The sequence below is a fragment of the Ictidomys tridecemlineatus genome, chromosome 9 (assembly GCF_052094955.1).
Source record: "Ictidomys tridecemlineatus isolate mIctTri1 chromosome 9, mIctTri1.hap1, whole genome shotgun sequence".
Taxonomy (NCBI): Eukaryota; Metazoa; Chordata; class Mammalia; order Rodentia; family Sciuridae; genus Ictidomys; species Ictidomys tridecemlineatus.
The window spans coordinates 73,725,288-73,748,516 of NC_135485.1; the positions used below are offsets into that span (position 1 = coordinate 73,725,288).

The 23,229-nt window shown below is 35.8% G+C and overlaps 1 protein-coding gene and 1 long non-coding RNA gene across 3 annotated transcripts in view; both read right to left on the bottom strand.

Annotated features, from left to right (window-relative positions):
• Window positions 1-363: 363 nt before the first annotated feature.
• Window positions 364-7,047, bottom strand: LOC144366788 (uncharacterized). The gene is made up of 5 exons (XR_013425929.1): window positions 6,805-7,047; window positions 5,168-5,316; window positions 3,059-3,148; window positions 1,555-1,640; window positions 364-520 (listed from the first exon to the last, which is right to left on the bottom strand). It is a non-coding gene; the product is annotated as an uncharacterized LOC144366788 (long non-coding RNA).
• Window positions 7,048-7,063: 16 nt separating this feature from the next.
• Window positions 7,064-23,229, bottom strand: part of LOC144366787 (broad substrate specificity ATP-binding cassette transporter ABCG2-like) — a 32,394-nt gene continuing 16,228 nt past the window's right edge. Inside the window, exons 7-12 of one of the 2 annotated variants that reach the window (XM_078021602.1) lie at window positions 21,260-21,411; window positions 16,786-16,890; window positions 15,932-16,179; window positions 12,443-12,525; window positions 8,037-8,123; window positions 7,064-7,250 (exon numbers count right to left, since the gene is read on the bottom strand). In XM_078021602.1, coding sequence (XP_077877728.1) covers window positions 7,211-7,250; window positions 8,037-8,123; window positions 12,443-12,525; window positions 15,932-16,179; window positions 16,786-16,890; window positions 21,260-21,411 — 715 coding nt within the window. In that variant the 3' untranslated portion in view covers window positions 7,064-7,210. The remainder of the gene's footprint in view (window positions 7,251-8,036; window positions 8,124-12,442; window positions 12,526-15,931; window positions 16,180-16,785; window positions 16,891-21,259; window positions 21,412-23,229) is intronic. The other variant, XM_078021603.1, reaches the window with a different exon arrangement.

Genomic DNA, 23,229 nt, shown 5'->3' on the forward strand with positions numbered 1-23,229 from the left:
AACTATTAAAATAGAAGGGCTACTAACCTATGTATTGAGGTTGAAAAATGAGAAAACTAATCAGTCGGAGATATTATAACTAGTCAAGAGTTTCTAGAATTCATTTCTCTTTTTTCAGACTGATAAATTCAACTGAATTTCTCCCCATAATTATTGTCTAATAAGAGGAACTTATATATACTAGTTTTGGGCTTGGATTCTTTCATTTATAGTTCTGTTAGCTGTGATTTTTCTGAAAATTTTTTCTATTGAAAACACTTCAACAGTATGTTGGCAATCATACACAACAAAAAAGTCTTCACTGGATACTTAAAATAAATTAAGGTGCTTCTTATTAATGCAAGAGTAACTCATAGTATATTAAGGGTGATTTTAATTACTTCTTTTAAGAAATAACAATTTTAGGTAGGCAATTGTGAGGAAAATTATCATCATAAAAGCCAAAGCCACATGATTCTTCCATAAACTCCAAGGTGAGAGATCGATGCCCTGGTTTGTCAAGAATTCTTCACCAGTACATCTGAAATTCAACACAAAAATATATGATTATATTCCTAACATCTTTCAAATTGTACTAAATATAGTTGCTATTCCTGTTAAAGAAGTCTACAGGTCATCTAAATATTCAGTATCTGTCATTTCATAAGTAATAGCTGACAGTCACTGAGTACTTCAAATTTTGCTAGATATATTAAGCAACCTGTGCCTGACAGCTTAGTTAATTCGTAAAACAATCTAAGGGAATATAAATATTATGCATATTTCAAAAAGGAGATGATGCAGGCTTAACTTACTTGGCCAAGTTTACAGATTCACACTATGAACCAATTTCCTAGGCTTCTCAGATTCATCTGTTTTCAAATCTATAATGCTGCTCTCTTCAAAGGAAATACTGATCAAGTAAATTCATTTTCTCCTCGTGGGAAAACCTCAGTTTTTATGATGACAACTCTGTCCCCTGTTTATATGATCAAAGCTCCTTAAATTCTGCTTACATCACAAGATAGTCATCCAAAAAATAGGCTAAGAATTCTAAAACCAGAACCAGGGGGGAAAAGGGCTTGTGAACAGAATTCTGTTCTGTCAGCTCTCACACCAATACTATAATGAGTATTGCAGATAGTCAGCAATGAGAAGATACCAGCAGGTCTAGGATCAGGCTCAAACCTTAAGTAGCAGCTAGAGGAGAGCAGGATGGAGTGCCTCTGTCAGAGGTGAGAAAAGCACCTGGGCAGGGCTTACCAGTAGCCAATCCAGAGGTTCACAGACTATAAGCCCTTAGTAAACCATGAAAATAGTCTATTACAAATTCAAATGTTCTGAAAAAGAACTCATTTTTTCACATTCGATAATATTTTACTGTTAAGAGAACAAGAGTTACACAACATGTTCACATACATTAGTGCCCAACAACTCACTTTACGAGTTAAAAAACTTAGGCTTAGAAAGTCTTATTGACCTTGAAAGAATCCTTACCAGCTCTAAGGCCAGGGACCTTTCCATATCATACTATGATAGTAAGCAAACCCAACGTGACACTGAATGCAAACTTACATTACATAATTGGAACAGCTACTGATTTCTGTTGTATTGAGTTCTGGACAGTAGTTTCGTCCCAAAAATTCATTGTGTTGCAAAGCCTAAAACACAAGGGGGAGAAGGGTAAGATAAATAGTTTCAAGGGATTATCACAAGGGGGCAGGGTAAATAGTGTCAAGGGATTATCACAATTATGCCCTCAAGTTTAATGTTTATGATTATTTCTAAAAAATATTCTCTTTCTTGCCATGTCTTTGCCACAGCAAAGTACCTAATTTTCCCTGGAAATAAAGTAGGCTAGGGTTGAGATGCTGGCTCCCATTGGATAAGAAAGGAGAACTCTGGTTAGATTAGACTGTGGTTACTTCCTTCTCTCCCAATTTTATAGTTTGAACACTATATTTAAAATGATATAACAGTAAAATGGTTCTGTGATTTGGTTTGGAATCTTTGATGGCTTCATAACTGTGGCATGCTTGGTGGCTAGGAAGTTTCTGTGCAAAGACACAGAATGCCTGGCTGCTAGGAAAATTTCTGTGCAAAGACATAGGATGCCTATCTGCTGTAGGAATGCTCTGCATAAGGAGGATCTGTGCTAGAGTCTTATCAGCCTCAACCTTGACCTCAGGCTCACAGCTCCTGAGAATAAACAAAACTCTCTTGTTAGACAACTACAATGTTTCACAAAGCTCCACTGCAGCTGAACCTGTCCATATAACAGTAAATTTAAACAACGGACACTTGAGAGCTACACAAACCTCTTAACATTACATATTGCAACTGTAGCATGTAAGTGAAGAATAAGCTGCATAATGTTACTTACTCTGTAAGCTGCCTAATGACACAATGAGCGATAATGTACTACTGATGCCAATGATCTAATGAAACTTATTGATATAAATAAATAAAGCTGACAGCTTGGCTATTCTGTTAGTCTGCCTCTGTATCTTGTCTCTGTGTCTCTTTTTATTTTCCTTACATAATAGAGCTCAAAGAATATTGCTGATTTATAATAGCAATCTTCTCTTATTTATTTTTTCCAATCCATTTTAATTATGATAGTCAAAAACGTAATCATTCTATTTTGACACAGGTTATTTTGGAGTTGAATAGCTCATGAAAGACAATATGGTTTTGAGTATTATATGATTTTTGTTCTGTTCTAGTTTTCCTTTTGATATAAACTATAAATTCTAGTCTCTCATCCTCTCATTTACTTCCTTATTTAACTAAAACACTACATGTTTATCATCAACTTTTATTTTCACATTTTACTATGAGATTTATCTATGACTTTCCTCTTCCTCAAACAATGGGGTGACTGGGAAAAACCCCATGTGACTCCAGGGACTTGTGCTAACTGAGGCTAACAGGATAGTCTCATTAATTGCTCTTGAAAGGAGACTCCAAAATCACAGACATTCACAGCTCATGGCTGGGGAAATGAGCTGGTGAGGCTTTATTTTGCTTTTCTCATAGCTTGGAAACACATGTATTGTAAGAGAATAAGACAACTTACCAAATAGCCATAGTGAGGGATACTGAAGTACTCAAGCCATGATAGCCAAGGTGGAAGAGGAGTGAAAGTCAGCAATATACCCAATAAACCCTATAAAAAGCAAAGACCATGAATCAGAACCCAACTTGTGATTTTATGAAGAATTCTAGATAATACCCTTTTCAACTTTCAACTCTACAACTTTCCAAACATTTCCACTAGGATCATCTCTCTTCATATTCCTTCCAGTTACTCTAAAAAAAATCTTCATCGTTTGAATGTGTATACACCTCTGTGTATCTAAGGTTGTTTATTATTTTAAAGGAAGGACCATTTCCTATAATCTGCATAATATATACTATTTGGATGATCTAAAATTATTAAGACTATGTCCTCAACATTCTCTGTAACTGCACACAATGGAAGTTTAAGAAATAGTCATTCCTTGGTACCTGAGGGGGATTGGTTCCAGAACCTCAGTTCACAGATACCAAAATCTTCAGGTATTCAAATACCTTATTTTTAAAATGGTGTAGTATTTGCATGTAAATCATGTACTTCCTTTTTTACTTTAATATTACTTCCTATATATTTCAAATCCTTTCCATATTCCTTAATGATACTATAACACAAATGCTATATAAGTAGTTGACAATACATATTTTATGGCATAATGACTAAAAAATGACATTAAGAATAATTTGAGGTTCAGAATGCAGGATTCAGATTACCCAAAGCCTAGAACTGATAAACACAATAATATGATGAAGTACAGCAGAAAATATGGTCAATACTTCCATTTAAAGCTATCAGAAATTAATATTACAATAGAGATACTAGGAACAACTTCTCAAAATACAAGGAACAGCTATGAGGTTCACATAACACTTGTCCTAAATGGTACAATTTAGGTGGTACTTGGTACCACTAGGATAACAACATAATGACAACGTTGTATGTCTGCCCACATTTAGATTTGACCTAACCAAGTGCTTCATATAACACATACCATCTCTGAGTAATATGTGGTTTCATGACTATGGTTTTAAGGTTCTACCAAGATCCTTTACATAATATTCAGTCAAAATATCCCATAAATCAAACAATTCATCTGTATTTATTAAAGGATATTTTATTTATTACATGAAATATAAACAAGACATCACTTTCTGAATGAGATACATTGTAGTTGACAAATTCAGAAATTCAGAAATGAAAGATTTACACTTTGACAAGAACTTATGCTGATTATGTATCACTGAAAGACATCTATTGTAGCAGAGATGACAAGTGCATTAATTGGTTAAGCACTCCTATTTAGTCCATGTCATGGAACAAAAATGTGAGAACTATGTTGGGGATATAGCTCAGTGGGTAGGGTGTTTGCTTCATGTGCACAAAGCCTTGAGTTCAATCCCCAGCAGCACACATACACACACACAAAAAAAAACAAAACAAAACAGGGGAACTTGTTCTGTTTATCTGTTAATTCATCTATGTGATTACAAACTTTAGGTCCATGTGAGATTAGAATTAAGTAACTATTATAAAGAAAAGATAAGCAGAAATACTTGATATAGAGATTCTTAGGAACACAAAAAGGGAATCACCTAGTACTGTGGACTTTGGAATTTTCCAGTATTCTTAAAACACTCCTTTTCAAAATACAGGACCCAGGTAAGACCCCCCTCCCCATGCCACACACTATTACACTTCTCAAGGAGCTTCACATTCACCTTGGAGTTTCAATGCATCCAATGAAACTGTCTCCACTGGTTAAACAGCTGGGAGTTCTCTAACTCCAGCATGAAAATCAGGTAGAGTCTACTGATCGCATTACTCTGATTTCTAAAGTTCAAGGTCTTATTCAATACTATCAAGAAGTGTCTTTTAAAAGCTCATCACTAAAGACATGTTCATACTAACGACATTAGAACACTAGCAAAATAAGCTTGGATAAAGTTGAGAAGGAAAGCTGGTAAATTCTCTAGAATATACCTCATCTAGGCCTCCTGGAAGCGACCAAATCCCATGTATAGAATACTCAAAGTAGGTTTTAAATGACAGGTAAAGGCACAATAAAGAAAGAAGGGGAAATTTCCTTCTGAGAGAAGTACAGTTTATACTCACCAGCATTAACAGATAATAGGTACTTAAAACTGCTGCTATGAAATAACGTTGATGTGAACCTATAGCCAGTAGCAGGGAAGCAGTTGAATAGTACACCATCAAAACAGTAAGCATCATGATTGAGAAAGCTTCTGCCTCCAGTTTCAATCCTTAGAAAAAAAAGAAGGGTTTATCACGGCTGCCTAGGTCAATATGTATTCAGGATCATTTACCATGCAAATAATGCTAATATTCAGAGCAATTAATACCTGAATGAAGAAAGTTACCCACATCCAACTACCATGGGCCAGCAATTTTAATTTTCACCTATATATAATTGCATGAAGTTACCACACAGATTTCTTTTGTACATTTACTTCCAAAGCACTTTTCCGTATAGCACCTCTGTTTTCCTATGTGGAATTAGGACAAACTTCAGAACTACTTAGATGGAGAGGCACAGGTAACACAACTGGTCAAATTATACTGCCTTCTCCTATACTCAGACATCACCACATTGCTCACTATTTGCTGTCACTGCATTACTGAAGAAACAGGAATCAGGTTTCACAACTTCAGTGGTTTTAATGCCTGGGGGAAAGAAAGGAATCTCCATACCTAAGTCTCCCAGACAAACCATCACATGGCTCTGTGATAGAGAATGGAATAAGATAAGTATACTTTAAAAAGTGTACCAAGCAAACATTCATTATATAGTTTAAAGATTTGGAACAGCTATAAAAACACTGATCAGGAGTCTGGGCCTAGATACCATGATCAATTCCTTATAATACACCTCTTATTTGTATACCGGAAGTTTTTGGTTCTTATACTATAGTGTGTTATCATAAATAGATATTTCCAGTGTATGTGAGAAATAGAGAAACATATAGAAATTCAGAAGCAATGACCCTGGGGTAAAGTCTGAGAACAATGCAACAATGATCAAACCCCAAAGTAACCATCTTTCTCTCATTATTAAGGGTATAGGGAAAGAAGACATGTATACACAGATTCTTTACTTTTCTATATATCTCTGTAGACCTTATCAATAATACATACCAATCTAAATTTTATCTGTATATAGTCACATGTTGAGAGACAAAGAGAAACAATATAGATAGATAGGCAATAACTATCACAGCTCCTCAGCATAGTGTTGAGTTTTTTATAAATCATTTCTATGTTTCTTCATGATACATGGCATCTTGGTAAAATGAAGTTTTGTAAATATTGAAAGTTCTGTTGAGTAGAGCATGGGGCATGTGTGCAATCCCAGTTCTTCAGCGGACTGAAGCAAGATGATCTAAATTTTCAGATAAGTCTGAGAAGCTTAGAAAGACCCTGATCAAGACAAAAATTTTTAAAACAGCTGGGGATGTATCTCAGAGATAGAGCATTTGTCTATCATCCATGAAGCCATTGGATTGATACCCAGCATGGCACCAAAATAAAAAACAAGAAGCTTCACTTGGGAAAGACTTGACAACAATACTCAACTGAATGGCTATTGTTGAGCATGCACAATGGATACACACTTCCCTAGTGGTGAGAAGTGTGTACTTCTAGTTGTAAGAACCATAAACATGCTTGCAAAAGAAATTGGTTTTAACACATAAGCAAAACTAAAGACACATTCTCTTTGTATTGTTACTTACCTATCAAGAAGTATGCTACACAAGTACATATAATTGGCAGCAAACTCCTGGGTAGTAATTCAGATACCAGTTTTCCAAAGAAGTAAGATGACACTTCATACCACCCACTAATAAGCTCTTGTCTACAAAACAAAAACACACACCACACATCCCAGATTAGTCTAAGGCACAGCCCAGTGGAGACACTGCTGTACAGGTTCCTGCTGCCACCAGGTCTGCCACCAGGTCTGCCACCAGCTGCCCACGGGCTCCAGGCTGACCCTCCCACCCTGCCCCCATCCCTTCTCCATTGCAGGTATTGCCTCCCTGGAGGTGGGACACAGAGTCTGCATCTCCTCACTCTTCTCAGATACCCTGCTTCTCCTCTCAGGCTGACCCCTTCTTAGTAGTACCAAAAGGGCTAATCTTAGCAGTAACAGAAGATTTTCTTCACTCCAATTCTGACCCTGTAAAAGATGACACTGTTACTCTCCAAGGCCTCAAAGCAACTTATGATCCCTAAACTTTTTATACTTCTGCTACTCTCATGTTAGAAAAAGAAAATGACTTCTCCCTCCAACGATCACCAAGCAATACACCCATCAGCTACCAAACCCTCATCTTTCTTCTTCCTGATGTCTTTCTCCTGAAATTCAAAACTCTTCCACCAGTATCTTCATTCCTTCCCTTTCTGATAATTCCAGTCCTTGGCATATAAATAGGGTAAAATATCTTCCATTTTTGAAAGCAGAAGAAACAACCCAGTCTGCTTTTTAGTGTAAGACTGCCCTCTTGATCTTTTCATTCCTTCATCCACTAAGGCCAACTGTACTCTCACCTCCAATTGCTAATCCTACAACTTAACTCTCTACTAAGAACTTCAAACTTTTCTTGCAAGGGTCATGTTGGCCTGTTGTTTCCAAAAAACCTAAAGATACTTTTCAGCTCTTTATTGCTGGCTTTCTCTGCAGCACTGCAAACTGATGACCACACCTAATTCTGAAACTTTGTTTTCCTTTGGTGACAGGCCCCACAAGCTCTTGATTTTCTATTTCACTCTTGACTGCTTGTTTTCAATTAATTGTGATAACCTGCATACATATTTCAAAAGCTCATGTTACACAATGATAAATACATACAGTTTATATTTGTCAACTAAACAAACCAAGAAATAAAAGAAAAATACTGGTAATCCTCTGGGTCACACCTTTGACCCAATTTTAGATCCACTCCCGAAATAAAAACCTACTCACCTAAAGAGCTTCTCCAGTTCAACACTCTTTCCTCCTAACAGGCCGGCCAAACTCTGGAAGATAGTCAGTGTACAGAGTGCCCGGGCTCTGCCAGGACAGAAAAACAAACAAACAAAAAAAATCCTCAGTCAATTCAAAGCTATTAGATCAGCTTTCAACTCACAGGATCTCCTTCCACAAATTATATAACATTTTTCTTTAAAATAGAGTCTTTAGTATTTTGTTATGGCAGCCTGAGCTATCTGGTCAAAGAAATACCATCACCTTGAATTCAGTGTTTCTCTGTTTATATTTTAGGAATGAATGCTTGGCACCATTCCTAAAATATAAACAGAGAAACAGCAAATTTAATAAACTTCTCAGATGGTTAAAAATTTAATTAGCCAGTTTGATTTTAAAGTTGAGTCAAGAAAATGGTGAGACATGTGGAAGAAAAATGCCAGATGTTAGAAGGAACCCACACTCCATTCCTTCAGACACACAGACAGCACACACGTCAGCAAAGCCCAACAGTCATCCTTGACCAGGACAGCCACCTTCCTACAAGGTCTTCAAAAATAAATCAAAGAGATATAATTTAAGAAGAAAAAAAAATTCTGTGTACCTTCTCAGTAAAAGAATTGTGTTTTTTTTTAAAAATATATATAATTTTTATGATTATATACCAACCTCCTGGAAATAAGAACAAGCTTCTCTTCAAACCAACTTAACTGATATGAATGATTTTTAATTGAAACATTTTGAAAAAAAAAGATAAGGTAGTACATCAGTTAAGTGACATAAAAAACAAGAGGAAAAAATATTTTAAATATAAATTCAAGTGAACAATTCCAGCTATATTAAAGGAAAAACAGGAGTCCAGAGACACTCCATATATTTTCCTAATGCCTAAAGAATGATGAAATAATAGTACCTGTAAATGTGTAAACATGTAAATGTTAATATGATAATTAAAATAAATAGGAAACAGCCATGCCTAGTAGATAATCAACTACATAACTTTGAGTCCAAAAATTTACCTTATGTAAACTTATAAGTTAATTTGAGATGCATGGGATATAGCAAAGATTCAGTTCAATATAGCTAATGATATTATAGTGTTCATAACTCTGAGAAAGAAGACAATGAAATTCATTCAGATACATAATATGATTTATTTTATATTACTTTTTATTATTACAGAACCAATTCATTCTAATTCTTTATAAGATAGTAACTTACATTTGTCATATCTATTATTTATCTGATTGATTTTAATTTTTAATTTCAAATAAATCAAAATATACTTGTGCATATATGGTACAAAGTAATGATACTATTCATAAATATGTTAAATAATGAAGTCAAGGTAATTCAGGTGATCTCTACCACTTCAAATATTTATCATTTTTCATGGTGAAAACATTTGAAATTTAATCCAAGCAATTTTGAAAGGTATATTATTATTTAGCATCTTCACAGCAATGAGCAATGTATCTCAAAAAAATTTAAAAAAAAATGTGTCTCTTCAATCTGAGACTTTGTACCCTTTGATCATAATCTCCTCATTCTGCCCATCCCTCAGATTCTGGCAACCACCGTTTACTATTCTATTCTATGCTTCTAAGAATTATTTAATTGTTCGGGAATGTATGTATAAGTGAGAATATGTATTATTTGTCTTTCTGAGCCTGGATTAATTTACTTTCCATAATATTCTCCACTTCCATCCATGTTGTCACAAATGACAAAATTTCATTTTTTAGGGCTGAATAGTATTCCATTATGTATACATACTACATTTTTTTCCCCATTCATCTGCTGACAGGCACTTTGATTCCTTAACTTGACTATTGTGAATAGTGCTGCAATGAACATAGGACTGATGACACCTTTTTCACAAACTGATTTCAAATAATTTCCATAAATATCTAGAATTGGGATTAGTGGAATCATTTTAAAATACATTTTTCAAATTTGCTTAGCCATAACTATAAACTTATAAAGCTATTGAATCAAAGGTGCTCACACTCTACATAGAATTCAAAGCCAGTTCTTAGTTATACAGGTTAGAGAAAGTGCAAGGATAGTACTTGATCCCAAAGAAGAACAAAACCTTTGGCCTCCCTAGCAATTTCAAATAATAAAGGACTGATAGTCACTGCTGGAGAGTGCTGTAAGGACATAGTTTCCAAAATGATGCAAAACTACTGTTTTCTAATCAAAAGAATAAATCACTGTTAGGTAAGCCACACACACAGGCTACTTTTACATAACCAAATGCCCACAGAAAATGTGAACAAAGGTAAGTCAAAAGGACAAGTTAAAATAAGGTTGATGTCTAAATTCTTCAAAAATAATCTCAAGAAATTGACCAAGATGCTTAGCATAAACAATGTTTTTTGGAACCGGGGGTTGAATCCAAGGGCTCTTTACCACTCAGCTCCAGCCCCAGTCCTTATTTTTTTGTCTTGAGACAGGATCTTGCTAAGCTGCTGAGGCTGTTCTGACTCCACCTCCCAAGTAAGTGGGATTATAGGCAGTACCTGGCTCTGACATAAACAATTTACAGGGAAAAAATAATTTACACTGATATACAGTTTCAGAGGTTTCATTCCACCCTTGGCTGGCTTCTTTGGTTGGGGTTAAAGCAGAATATTATGGCAGAAGTGATGCTGGAGGAAAGCTGCTCAGCTCATTGCAGCCAGGAAGCAGAGAGAAAGAGAGATGAGGAGGGGCCAGGGAAAAGATCAACCTTCCACCAGGGCATGCCCCCAGTGACCTGCTACCTCCAACTAGGTCCCACACCCACGAGTCTTTCTAACTATCAATTGATGAATCCACTGGGGAGAAATGTGCCTTCATGATTCTATCACTATCCAAAAGCCCCACCTCTGAACACTCCTGCATTGGGGAACCCTTCAACATATGAGAGTTTGGGGGATAGTGTAAATCTAAACAATGCTCATTCTTAGTTTAGAAAATAGCCAGCCTTCTCCATGTATCAAAACAGACTCAACACAAGCTTTTACAATCACCCTCTATAATAAAATGGGGATAAGACCATACAGCCCCTTTGGCTGTTTAGAGGTAACCTTAGGCTCTGGATGACAGGCAGCCATCCCATCAGGTAGCCACATATGGTTCTCCATACATGAACTATGAGGAGGACCCTGGGTCTGGGATGTTGCTGAGCACCTATGTTCAGGACATGACACAGCCAGTTAAATCTCTCATCATGAGAAGAGATTAAAGGACACATTACAGTTGAAACTAGGCAACAATCACAAAAAGTAATATGAGTGCTCCACACAACAGAAAAAACTGAGTTCTGTCCTCTTAACTGACACTCCTATGTTCCCCCCCAAAAAAAATTCAAAGAAATTGACTCACTAGTAACAACAACAACAGACAATCTTGATTACATCAAAAATAGAAACATTTATGTGTCAAACACACTACCAACAGAGTGAATAGATAACCCAAAAGATAGGAGAAACTATTCACAAATTAAGTAACTGATAAAGGATCAGAAATTCATAAATATAAAGAACTCAAAGTCAACAATAATGAAAAATAAAACAATTAAATTTTTGAAAAGGCAAAAGACTTCACAAGATATTCACCAAAAATCCAATAGATCTCTATTATTTACAAAAATAAAAATGAACAAGTTCTGGTGGGGATGTGGAGAAACTGGGACCCTTGCATGCTGCTGGAACAATGGAAAATGGTGCAGCTGCAGTGGAGGACAGCATGGCAGGTCTTGGAAATCTTAACAGAAAGTCCTTATCACCCAGCCATTCAATATACCCCATTGAGGTGAAATCAGAGACTCAGAGATAATTCTACTAATCGCAGTATTACTCACAATACTGAGTAATACGGACCCCAAAAAGGGGTCAATGACACAGACTTTCATGAATGGATGCATAAACAATATAATGGACAATTAGTTGGCCTTAAAAAACAAATTCCAACATATACTACAGTATGGATGAACCTTGAGAACATTATGCTAAGGGAAATAAGCCAGTCATATGCAAAAAAAATATTACATGACTGCAACAGAGAAAGTCAAAGATGGTTGCCAAGGGTTGGGAGAGGTGGGTATGGAGACTTACTATTCAATGGTATGAAGATTGCATTTCAGAATATGAAAGAAAGGTCTGGAGGTGGATAGCAGTGATGGATGCTCAGTATAAATGTATGTGATGCCACTGAACTGTACATATAAAAATGGCTGAAAGGGTAAACTTCAGCTTGCATATAATTTACCACACATATGTATACATGTGTAAAAAGAATACTGACTCTTTCCTGAGTTTTGCATCATACTTATCATAAATTCAAATTCTTGAATGGGTGTCTACAAGCTTGAATAATGTGATGGAATTTTATAAAAATCAAGATCCAAATTTACCTACCTATGGTAGATGTCAGTACAATCATGTTTTAGTGCCAGGAAAAATGCACCTATGACCACTCCCAGAATGACTGCCACAGTTATCTTTTCAAAAAGAAAAATGAACATAAAAAGGGTAAGAATTTCAATTAGAGTTAAGATTTTTCATGTCATTTATTATTATATGATATATATATATATATATATATATATATATATATATATATATATATATATATATATATGATCACATCTCTCCATTTCAATGAACACTTTAATGGTGTGGCCAGAGTCACTAAGCAGTATATGTTATGAAAATGCTATCTAAATTAGATGGCAAATTAAGGTATCTTTTCTTCAGGGAATTGGCAGGACAACAAGTAGACTACTGGACAAGCTAAAATTACTCTCAGTGTCCACCAGGCACTGTCAGTTAAGGGTCCAGTTCAATTCAGGTACTGAACCCACAAATGTTACTAGAGTTAACAGACATGCAGGGATCTGGGGAAGTCATTTGGGAACAAATGAAACTCAATACTATAACAGTATTAAAATGTGAAATAATCAGTGAAGGACATTTATGGCATAAAGGAAAATAAAGTTTAAAAAAATTAAGCATGATCTGTAAAGAATAGTTTGTGAGGACCCTAATCTGGAAAGACTTCCAAATAAATGCTGATGGTTCTACCAATGTGCAATATAAACAGGTAAACAAGAGTCTTTACTTTCATACAGAATAACTTTTAAGAATATTCAATTTTTCAGTTTCAACACTCCATATTCTTAGTTTTTTTTTTTATTCCAACTTGACATCTTATACTACCAATAAGTATTAGGATGTTTCCTATAGTTTTCAAACATTTAACAAAACAAAGAATTGCATGACAATATCATGCACACTATTATGAGGTTACACATATTATTCTGTCTTACATTAAAAAAAAAAAGAAAACTAAGCATTAGTAGTGATAATGTCCACATATCTGAGCTTTGCGCATCTGGTTTGTTTTAAACACAAAGATGAAAAAGCAGTTCTCCCAAAATGTTACTCAGTCTTTGTTCAAATATGTTGAAACAATATTTCTCAAGGATATGTTCTGAGGGATGTCTATAGCTTTTAATAAAAAAATCTATAGATGTTCAATATGTTAATAGAAACAATGATTCTCAGACAGATTGATAACAATGTCTTCCAAATTGATTTAATCAGGAAAACTTTAGCACACTGAATAAATTCTAAATAATTTTATATAGATAATTCATTTATTCTAAGAACTTCCAAATACAACTGCTGGCTAGAGGTCAAGTCTGAACTGTATAAATAACTAGTTTAAATCAAAACATAGTTATCAGGTTACAGATAGGGTCTTATAAGAAGGAAGCCATAAAACAAATCTATCTTAACATTTTAACAAATCTATCTTCAAAACTTAGGCGAAAAGAACACTCCAGTTTAAGAATCCTAAACCACAAGGATCATTAAACTATGCTCCACAGGTCAAATGGGGCCAATTACTGTTTTTTTCTTCTGCCCACAAACTAATAACAGCTTTATAAATTAAAAAAAAATCATAAAAATACTATGCCTTTTGATAGGAGATTTATATGAAATTCATGATCCATGAATCAAAGTTTTAGGAGAACATAGCCAGGTTCATTTTTTTTATTATGACCTAAGGCTGCTTTCACTCTAATGTGAGAGGTAACTACCTGAGACAAGGACTATATGGACCTGAAAAGCCTAAAATATTAACTATTTGGCGCTTTCCACAAAAGAGTTTGCCTCTTCCTACACAAACATTCCAGCATTTACAAAATTGTTGAGATTTGTCCCACTAAACTCAGGGATCTCTAAGAGTTCTCCCCTTATTCTAGAGACTACTATTCTCTGAATATTGCTGGACTTCCTTTTGCAGAACTGAGTTCACTGATGAGACCAGAAGGCTGAACATCAAGCCTGGAGGCACTGGGCTTCTGTTTGCATCTTAAGGACACCTAGGACCAAATGCACAATCCTGGTGTATTTGCAGGTAGCTATGTCCTAATCATACTCTGTCCAGAACTACTACTTTGAGAATCAAGTAAGAAACATGATACATAAATCATATGAAAGAATGAATGGATTACATCACATTGTTCAAAAATATATAATGCAGGTTGATAAATCTAAGTCATCTGACATGCTTCCAAATAACATCAAATTTGCTCTGAAACAGTAAAACTTTACCTTTGATTGGTAGGACATAAAACTGTCCATGGTCTGAGAGAAATGACAGATCAAAAGCACAACAAATGTTTGCAGAAATTGACAATCTGACTCAAATACAGATGCAGGCAATAATTAAATATGAACATTATGATGGTTAACATTAAATAGTCAGTAGTACTTCATTAGAGCCAACAAAGGCCATCTTTCAATACTTAACTGAAAATCAATGATTGACAATGTGCATTTCGTCCTAGGCCTCCTTAAGATGCAGACAGAGGCCTAGTGTCTTTAGGCTTGGTGTTCAACCCCAAACAATCAGCTAAACTGATTTCCTTACAAATGACAGAAAATGAACTGGAAGTTAGAAAAGCTTTGTATGACACAGGGGATAAAAACAACAGAAAAACCTTGAGAAGTGATAATCAACAATGACCACAGAGCTAGCCAAAGAAGAAAATTACATTATATCATCCTAGTTAAGAGGGTTAACCTGACAGTGAATAGACTTGTTAAGTCTGGTTACTATCTGTGCATTAAATGCAAACCCTTTGAGGTATCTAGTGCTTTCTAAAGTTTAAAATCTCTCAATAAGGAAGGTGAATTATAAGGAACAGCACTTTGCATACAGGATCCTCCACCAGACAGTGGGCAGCCCAGACAATGGTCAGCCTAGACAACTCTCAACTGTATTCATTAACATCATGTTCCCTCACTGCCACATTTCAAGGGCAAAACAACCCTCTTGCCCCTACTACCTTTTGTCTCCCATCCCTCTTCTCCCTCCGTTGGTGATTAAATTTTCTGTATAGACCTTTCTGCAATCTAATATATTAATTATCATGTCTCTGCCCTCATAACAAATGAATTGCATGAGACCAGAAATGTTTATTTTTACTCATTTTGTGTACTGCTTTGTGAGTTCCCAAAATGCAACACATGATCCTGTGAATGACTCTGCAAATGAAAGTGGACAGCTATGCAATACCCATACATATCTGAGACACATTGTCTTTATTTTTTTTGAGGAAAATTTTTTTCTACTCAATATTACCCATTATAATTTGTCTAAATCAACAAAAATTCTGGTGAGGTAATCCCAGAATCACTAAGAAAATTTCCCATAAGTAAAACTTGTGATTTTTTTTTGTTGTTGTTGTTCTATTGGCCATGATTACATACCAAATGAAGCAAGAATAATAAGTGAATGGAAGAGGATAAACCAATTCCTGAAGTAGATCATAGCAAAACCATGTTAATTCTACAGGGGTATTTCACAGCATAATTAAAAGAGTCTCAGGTCACCTGAAATATGTTTTCTTCAGGATCACTCAGCAAGTTCTTGAAAAAACGCCAGACAATCCATCTGAGCTGATGATAGAAGGAGGTGATATAGGTGGTCTCCTTGAAGGCCGAGCTCCTCTTCTTCTGACCACCTGAGAGTTGGTCTAACTCAGCTTTCGTTTCTCTGTAGATGGAGGAGTTGAGGTAAAACTCAGCTAATGTTTCTATGACTGGTATTTTCCCCTTGGAAAGCTCTTCAGTCTCGCTGACTTTCAAAGAAAAAATGAATAAAGAACAAAATCACTACTATCAGACAACAAGTTATTTAATCCACTTTTCTATGACTCCTTTCTTCAATAACAATTTGATTTTAGAGCTTGAATATAAAAATTACTAGCTTTATTGCCACATTTCACATTAGGAATACACAGGTAAATGAGCTGGCTACTACTATGATTGTAATTACGGATACAGGAAACTCACTGACCTTTTCCTCCCAACTTGGAACATAACTATGAAAATAAATATCTTCATACAGAGTGATAATGTTAATATAAAAATCTGGTCCTTTAATTCTACATGTTAATGCATAAAAAACTGTTTCTCATTTATAAGTACTATAACAATGAACATATTTATTTTTAAATGGAAACCCCCCCATAAAATCAAAAGTAGCATATAAATGCTCACTCTTAAAACAAACAAACAAACAAACAAAAAACCATAGCACTGACAGGTAGCAAAGTCTATCTGCTGACTGGTATCAGAACACAACATTAATGCAAATTCACAAAGCCCTGTTAGAATATGTTTCCATATCACAAAACCTCAGCCAAATTGATTAGGCAAAAACTGTAAATCTGAGACTGATGTACCTTCACGCCCTTCTTCCTCTCTGTTTAATACCATAGCAGAAAATTCTCCATTAATGATCTCCAGAAAGAAGACTGCAGGGCTGTTGTACAGCTCACAGGGATAACCTGCAAAAGAAGGCACTCCAAAAACTCAACCCAATAGTCTTCGAAAGTAAAGAGGACTCACACAGTGTGAGACGGGTGAGACTAGGGAAGGCAGAATTATCATCTTCTCCCTCATTTTCATATATATATATATATATATATATATATATATATATACACACACACACACACACACACACACACACACACACACATACATACATACATACATATCCAACCAAATCTGGACTCTTTAGAACACATTACATTAGTTATTATCTACAATAAGTAGTAAAATTCAATAAGCTATCTAAATTTCCTGGAGTTTATCAATACTCCTGCATAAGACTAAGGCTAAGTACAGGAAGGAAGTTTTGAAGGCCCCGATGCATTGTATTCTGAGTTGATCCAGGAAATACTGGAATGGCAGTACTAATGACAACAAGATAGCTTTTCTACCTATTAAATTAATATTTCAAATTTATCATCTGTCAATCTGTCATAATTCCAAAGAGGAACAAATCTTTCAGAGTAGCATTCTGGAAAGAAATTGACCAGTACAGTACACATGAACTCTTTCCTTCACTTGTAGTGGCTTAAATCATCTAAACTTTGCCTGTGGTCTGATTCTTATCTCCTCTGGACTCCCCAGACCTATACATGCTTGGGTACTTTTTAAAAATTTTTTTTTAAAGAGAGAGAGAGAGATAGTTTTTTTTCTTTAAAGAGAGAGTATGAGGAGAGAGAGAGAGAGAGAGAGAGAGAGAGAGAGAGAGAGAGAGAGAATTTTTTAATATTTTATTTTATTTTTTTTTTAGTTTTTGTACATCTTTGTTTGTATGTGGTGCTGAGGATCGAACCCAGGCCGCAAGCACACCAGTGGAGCACGCTACTCCTTGAGCCACATCCCCAACCCCCATGCTTGATTATTTTTAAAGGAGAGATATTAAACAAAAACAAATTTAAAAAGACAACTGCTTGGGGTCATAGAGAAGCATCTATGATCATACCCAAATATCTCTGAAGCAGATTGTATGAGCTGTTAAAAAAATCACATAATTTAATAAAAAAATTCAAAGAATCAGTCATCCCTGAAATATTGGTCTAATCAGATTTGGGATTAGCCATTCCATTGACTAATAGATCACTCACACCCACTTAAGTCCTAAATCTTGAGTCTAATGTTTCTAGAAAGTTAAGTAGTATCTCCATGAGCTCTCGTGAAGGCAGAGCAAGATTACATGTCACAATAAAAACTAAAAAAGCAATATGTTATAGGTCTCAAAATAATAATATTGGGCCATTCCATAAATATTTAACTGACAGAATAACTAGATATAAATCCAAGTAGTTAAATTTTGAACTTTCAGGGAAAGATCACTGTTATGGTTTGGATATGAATTTCCCCAAATATTCATGTTGTTTTAATCAACTGTGACCAAAAGACCTGAAAATAAAAACATAGAGGAGGAAAAGATTATTTTGGCTCATGATTTCAGAGGTTCAGTCCACCATCAGTCAACTCTGTAGTGGTGGGCCCAGGCGAGATAGAACATCATGGTAGAAGGGCATGGAGTAGGAAAGCATCTCAGGACATAATAATTAGGAATTAGGGAGAGAGGTTCACTCACCAGGAACAAAATATAAGCCCAAAATATATGTCCTCAGTGACCTACTTCCTCTAGCCACCCCCTATTTGCCTATAGTTATGATCCAGTTAATATATACCAGTGGATTAATCCATTGATCAGGTTATACCTCTCGTAGTCTGATCAATTTACCTCTGAACATTGTTATGCCATCTCACACATGACCTCTTGGGGAAAACCTCATATCTAAACCACAACACATGTGTTTAAGGCATGGTACACAATATAGCAATCTCATAAATTAATAACTTCAATGGACTACTGTGTGGTGGGAGGAATTAAGTCACTGGAAGTATGCCCTGGAAGAATTTATCATGCTCCTAATCTCCTCTCCCCTCCCTCCCTCCCTCCCTCCCTCTCTCTCTCTGTCTCTGTCTCTCTGTCTCTCTCTCTCCCTCCATCTCTCCCTCCCTCCCTCCTCGCTGGCAAGAGTTGCACAGTTTTCACCACTACACCTTTCTGCCATGATGTTTCTCACCAAAGGTCCAAAGAAATGAAGCTTAGTTCTCACCTAAGGCCAAAAGCAATGCATATAGCTGTAATGGAGTGAAACCTCCAAAACCATGAGCCAAAATAAATCTTTCCTCCTCTAAGTTACTGTTCTCAATTATTGATCACAACAGTGAAGAGTTAGTTAACAAGAAGTGTGGTCATTGCTGTGACTATACCTGACCATGTGCTTCAGAAGCCTTTGAAAATGATTTGTGGGAGGAATTTGGAAAAATGTGGAGATACAAGATAAAGAAGCTTTGGAATGTTGTAAGCAGAGGCTAATGGACAATTATGGTGTGATCTCAGGAGACCAGAATGTCAACAAGAATGTGGACAGTAAAGATTGTGTTCATGAGATTTCAGATTGTAATGAGGACTGTTTTGGGAACTGGACTAAAGTCCATAAGTGGTATATTCTGACAAGGAAGTTGTTTCCATTTTGTTCGACACTCTCTGAGGCTGAATTTAAAGATGATGAACTAACTAATCTACTGGAGGAAATTTCAAGGCAACAAATCATTGGGACTGTGGCATAGTTATTGCTAGTAGCTTTTAGCCATATTTTTAGTGAGAAATGGCAACAAGAAGCAGATAAGAAACATTTAAAATTGTCTGTTTGGCCAGAAAAACACTTGTAAAACTGCAAATAAGGAAGGTGTGGTTGCTGAAGAAATCAGAGCCTTTAAAGAGAAACCAATGTTTCATGGAGAAAAAAGGAAATATGTTTAAAGGAGTAAAAATGATAACTAGTTTGAAAGACTCTGCTTTGAGAGACCTGGGTTACATTGCAGGCACAGGGCCACCTAGAAACTTGTCCTGCCAGGACTCATTTTACTGTCCAAGCACTCAGTAGCTGCTACAGCTATTGTTTGAGCAGACCCAGCTACTGTTCCTACAGGCTGTGGGCCTTGGTGTCATTTGTGTTGTGCCAGTTTTAAATAATGCAGAATTCTGAAGTAGGGGGTTCATGAAAGTTTTTACCCAGATTTCAAAGGAAGGCCTGGGAGATAGGAATTTATGTCAAGGTTGCAGTCTCTGCAGACAACCCCTGAGAGGGTGATGTGAGATTCTGTGAGAGGAAGCTAAATCAGTAATGGAGTTGCCAGGACTAAGAGATGCCATGAACCATGGAATGTCTGCTGAGGAAGGATATATGCAAAGAACAAGGCTTTTTTGGAGACTGTTTATTCCCTTTTGGAATGGAAATGTCTACTCTGTTCCATTGTATATTAGAAACATGTAACTTACCTATTATTATCTATATGGGCACACAGCTAAGGTGTTACCTTGAGTCTCACAGAATACTTTGGATTTAGAGTTTTGAGAAATGTTGGAATTGTTAAAGACTAGTAGGACTGAATGCATTTTACATTATGAGATGAACATGAGCCTTTTGGGGTTGGGGCAGAATATTATGGTTTGGATATAAAGTATACACTTTAAATACTTAAATACTAAAGAATTTAAGACTCAGTCTCCAATGTACAGAGATGGAGCTTTTAAGAAATTATTTGATTATGAGGGCTCTAACTTCCTCAGGAAACTAATTCATTTTATGGGATAATAATGACAATAGATTACTTAGAAGTGGGACCTAATTTGAAAAAGTAGGTCACTGGGTTCATGCCCTGGAAGGATTTATTTTGTCCCCAACCCATTTCCTCGCCTTTCCTCTCCCCTCCCCACCTTTCCTTCTCATTCTCTCCCTCCTCTTTCTCCTCTTCTTCTTTTTCTTCTCTCTCTCTCCCCCTCCTCCTTCCCTCCCTCCCTCCCTCCCTCTCTCTCTCTCTCTCTCTCTCTCTCTCTCTCTCTCTCTCTCTCTCCTCTCATCTCTCTTTCTCTTTCCTGGTTGCCATGAGCTGAACAGCTCTCCTCCACCTTTTTTCTGCCTCACCTCAGGCCCAAAGCAATGAAGCCAGTAGACTGTGGACTGAAACATCTGAAACTTGAAGCCAAAAACCATCATACTTTTTGTAATTAGTTTTTCTCAGATATGTGTTATAGGAATGAAGAGCTAACCCACACAGTCACTGGGAAGCAGAACAGCCACAGGACCAGTACAAACACTCTCACACACATATGCTGCCATATGAAGAAATTGTTTGGCAACAAAGTGACCAAGGATGTTTTAGAGTGGCAGAACCTGAGGTAAATTTATACAAAGATCAAACAGCACTCCCATCAACACCTCTGTTCTCTCCCAGAATTCCAAGAATGAAGGATCTAGTGCATGAAAAAGTCAACCAAACCTGCTGATGCAAAGTATTCCAAAGCCTTCTGTGCAGGACCTTGATACAATAGTTTTCCTGAGGCCAATAAGGTGAGGCTGTCAAACAGCTTGAAGATGGAATACCGAGGATGATTAATGGTAAAGATGATTGTTGGTCCCTGCTCAGAAATCCTAAGTCAAAAGAGGGAAGATAATGAATCATTACACATCAGAACCTTGCCCTTCCTAATAAAACAGTTTATTCTTACTACTAAAACGAGAGTTCGAAGTTCAACTTCATTTTCTCTTATAGTCTTATCACCTAATCTTATGTTACCTACATGACATAATCTAAATTCAACATTTTTTAAAAATATTTTTCTACTTGTAGTTGGACACCATACCTTAATTTATGTATCTTTTGGGTTTCTTTTTTTTTAGTTGTTGATAGACCTTTATTTTTTAATACATGGTGCTGATGATTTAACCCAGTGTCTCATTTATGCCAGGCAAGTGGGCTATTGCTGAACCACAGCCTCACTCCTAATTCAATGTTTTTATTAGTACTAAATTGTTAGAAATTCACTTTAATATGCAATTTAAAAATTAAACATGGTATCATTCTTTATTATTTCAACAACACTGCAACTCAAAAAAAATTCATGATGGGCTGGAGATATAGCTCATCAAAAGTGCTTTCCTGGCATATGTAAGACCCTGGGTTTCATACCCAGATATGCAAAAAAAAAATCAAGATTTTTGTGCACTTTAGTAATTATTATGAAAAAGTAGTAATTATTATGGGCTTTGTATCTTTAATAATAACAACTAAGGGAATTTTTTTATTTGCTTGTTTTGAAAGAATTTTTCATATACATTATTAATATTCTTTGTGTTCTAAACAGGATTTAACTTGGCAGCATTTAGAGTCAGTTTTTTCCTTGGAAGAATTTTGCAGTGTTTATAAGTACCATAAGAGCAATTAAAATACATAATCAAGATAAATAAAAAAGATGATTCTTACCAAGAAAAATAAAAACTAAAAACATTAGGCTTCTGAAAAGATGGTACATCGACTGTCTAGAATGTACTATAGGACTTGTTAAAAATACAGATGCCTGGACAGTGCTCCTAGACACTGAATTAGAATTTCTGAGGATGATACAGGGAGTCCATATTATTAACAAGCTGTCCAGGCAACCTACAAGTATAATCAAGTTTGAGAAGTAGTAATAGAGTAAATAGTAAGACAACAGTCTGGGCTGGGGATGTGGCTCAAGCAGTAGGTAACACGCTTGCCTGGCATGCGCGGGGCTCTGGGTTCGATCCTCAGCACCATATAAAAACAAAATAAAGATGTTGTGTTCACCGGAAACTGAAAAATAAATACTAAAAAATACTCTCTTTCTCTTCTCTCTCTCTTTAAAAAAAAAGACAATAGTCATACAAATAATTCTCATTGATGATTTGTCTTCTATCACTTTAGGATTAGTTTTTCTTTTTTCTACCTTGATAAAACAATGAACATTCTGAAGTATGTACTATGAGATTGCTAAACGCTTTAGAAATTACTTCATTTTAATTTTCACACTATTGTAATAAGGTAGTTTCAATATTATAATTTCATAACTTTTAACAGGAAAAGCTTAAAAGTTAATACTAAGTCACAATTATGAAGAAGTAAGGCTATGATTCTATCTCTGGTTTAATTTTGGTAGAAATAGTGTTAAAAGGCCATTTCACATGAGTTATTACTATGGATGCAAAAAATAAAGGTGAAAATGTTCAAAGTAGATATTTAAAATGTTTATGAGCCAGGTGTGGTGGTATGTGACTATAATCTCAGCTAGGCAGGAGGTTGAGGCAGGAAGATTTCAAGTCTGAAGTTAGCCTAAGCCACTTGGTGTACCTCTGTCCCAAAATAAGAAGTAAGAAGGTCACAGGATCAATGGTAGAGCACACTGAGGTTCAATCCTGAGAGCAACAACAACAACAACAAAAAAAAAAAAA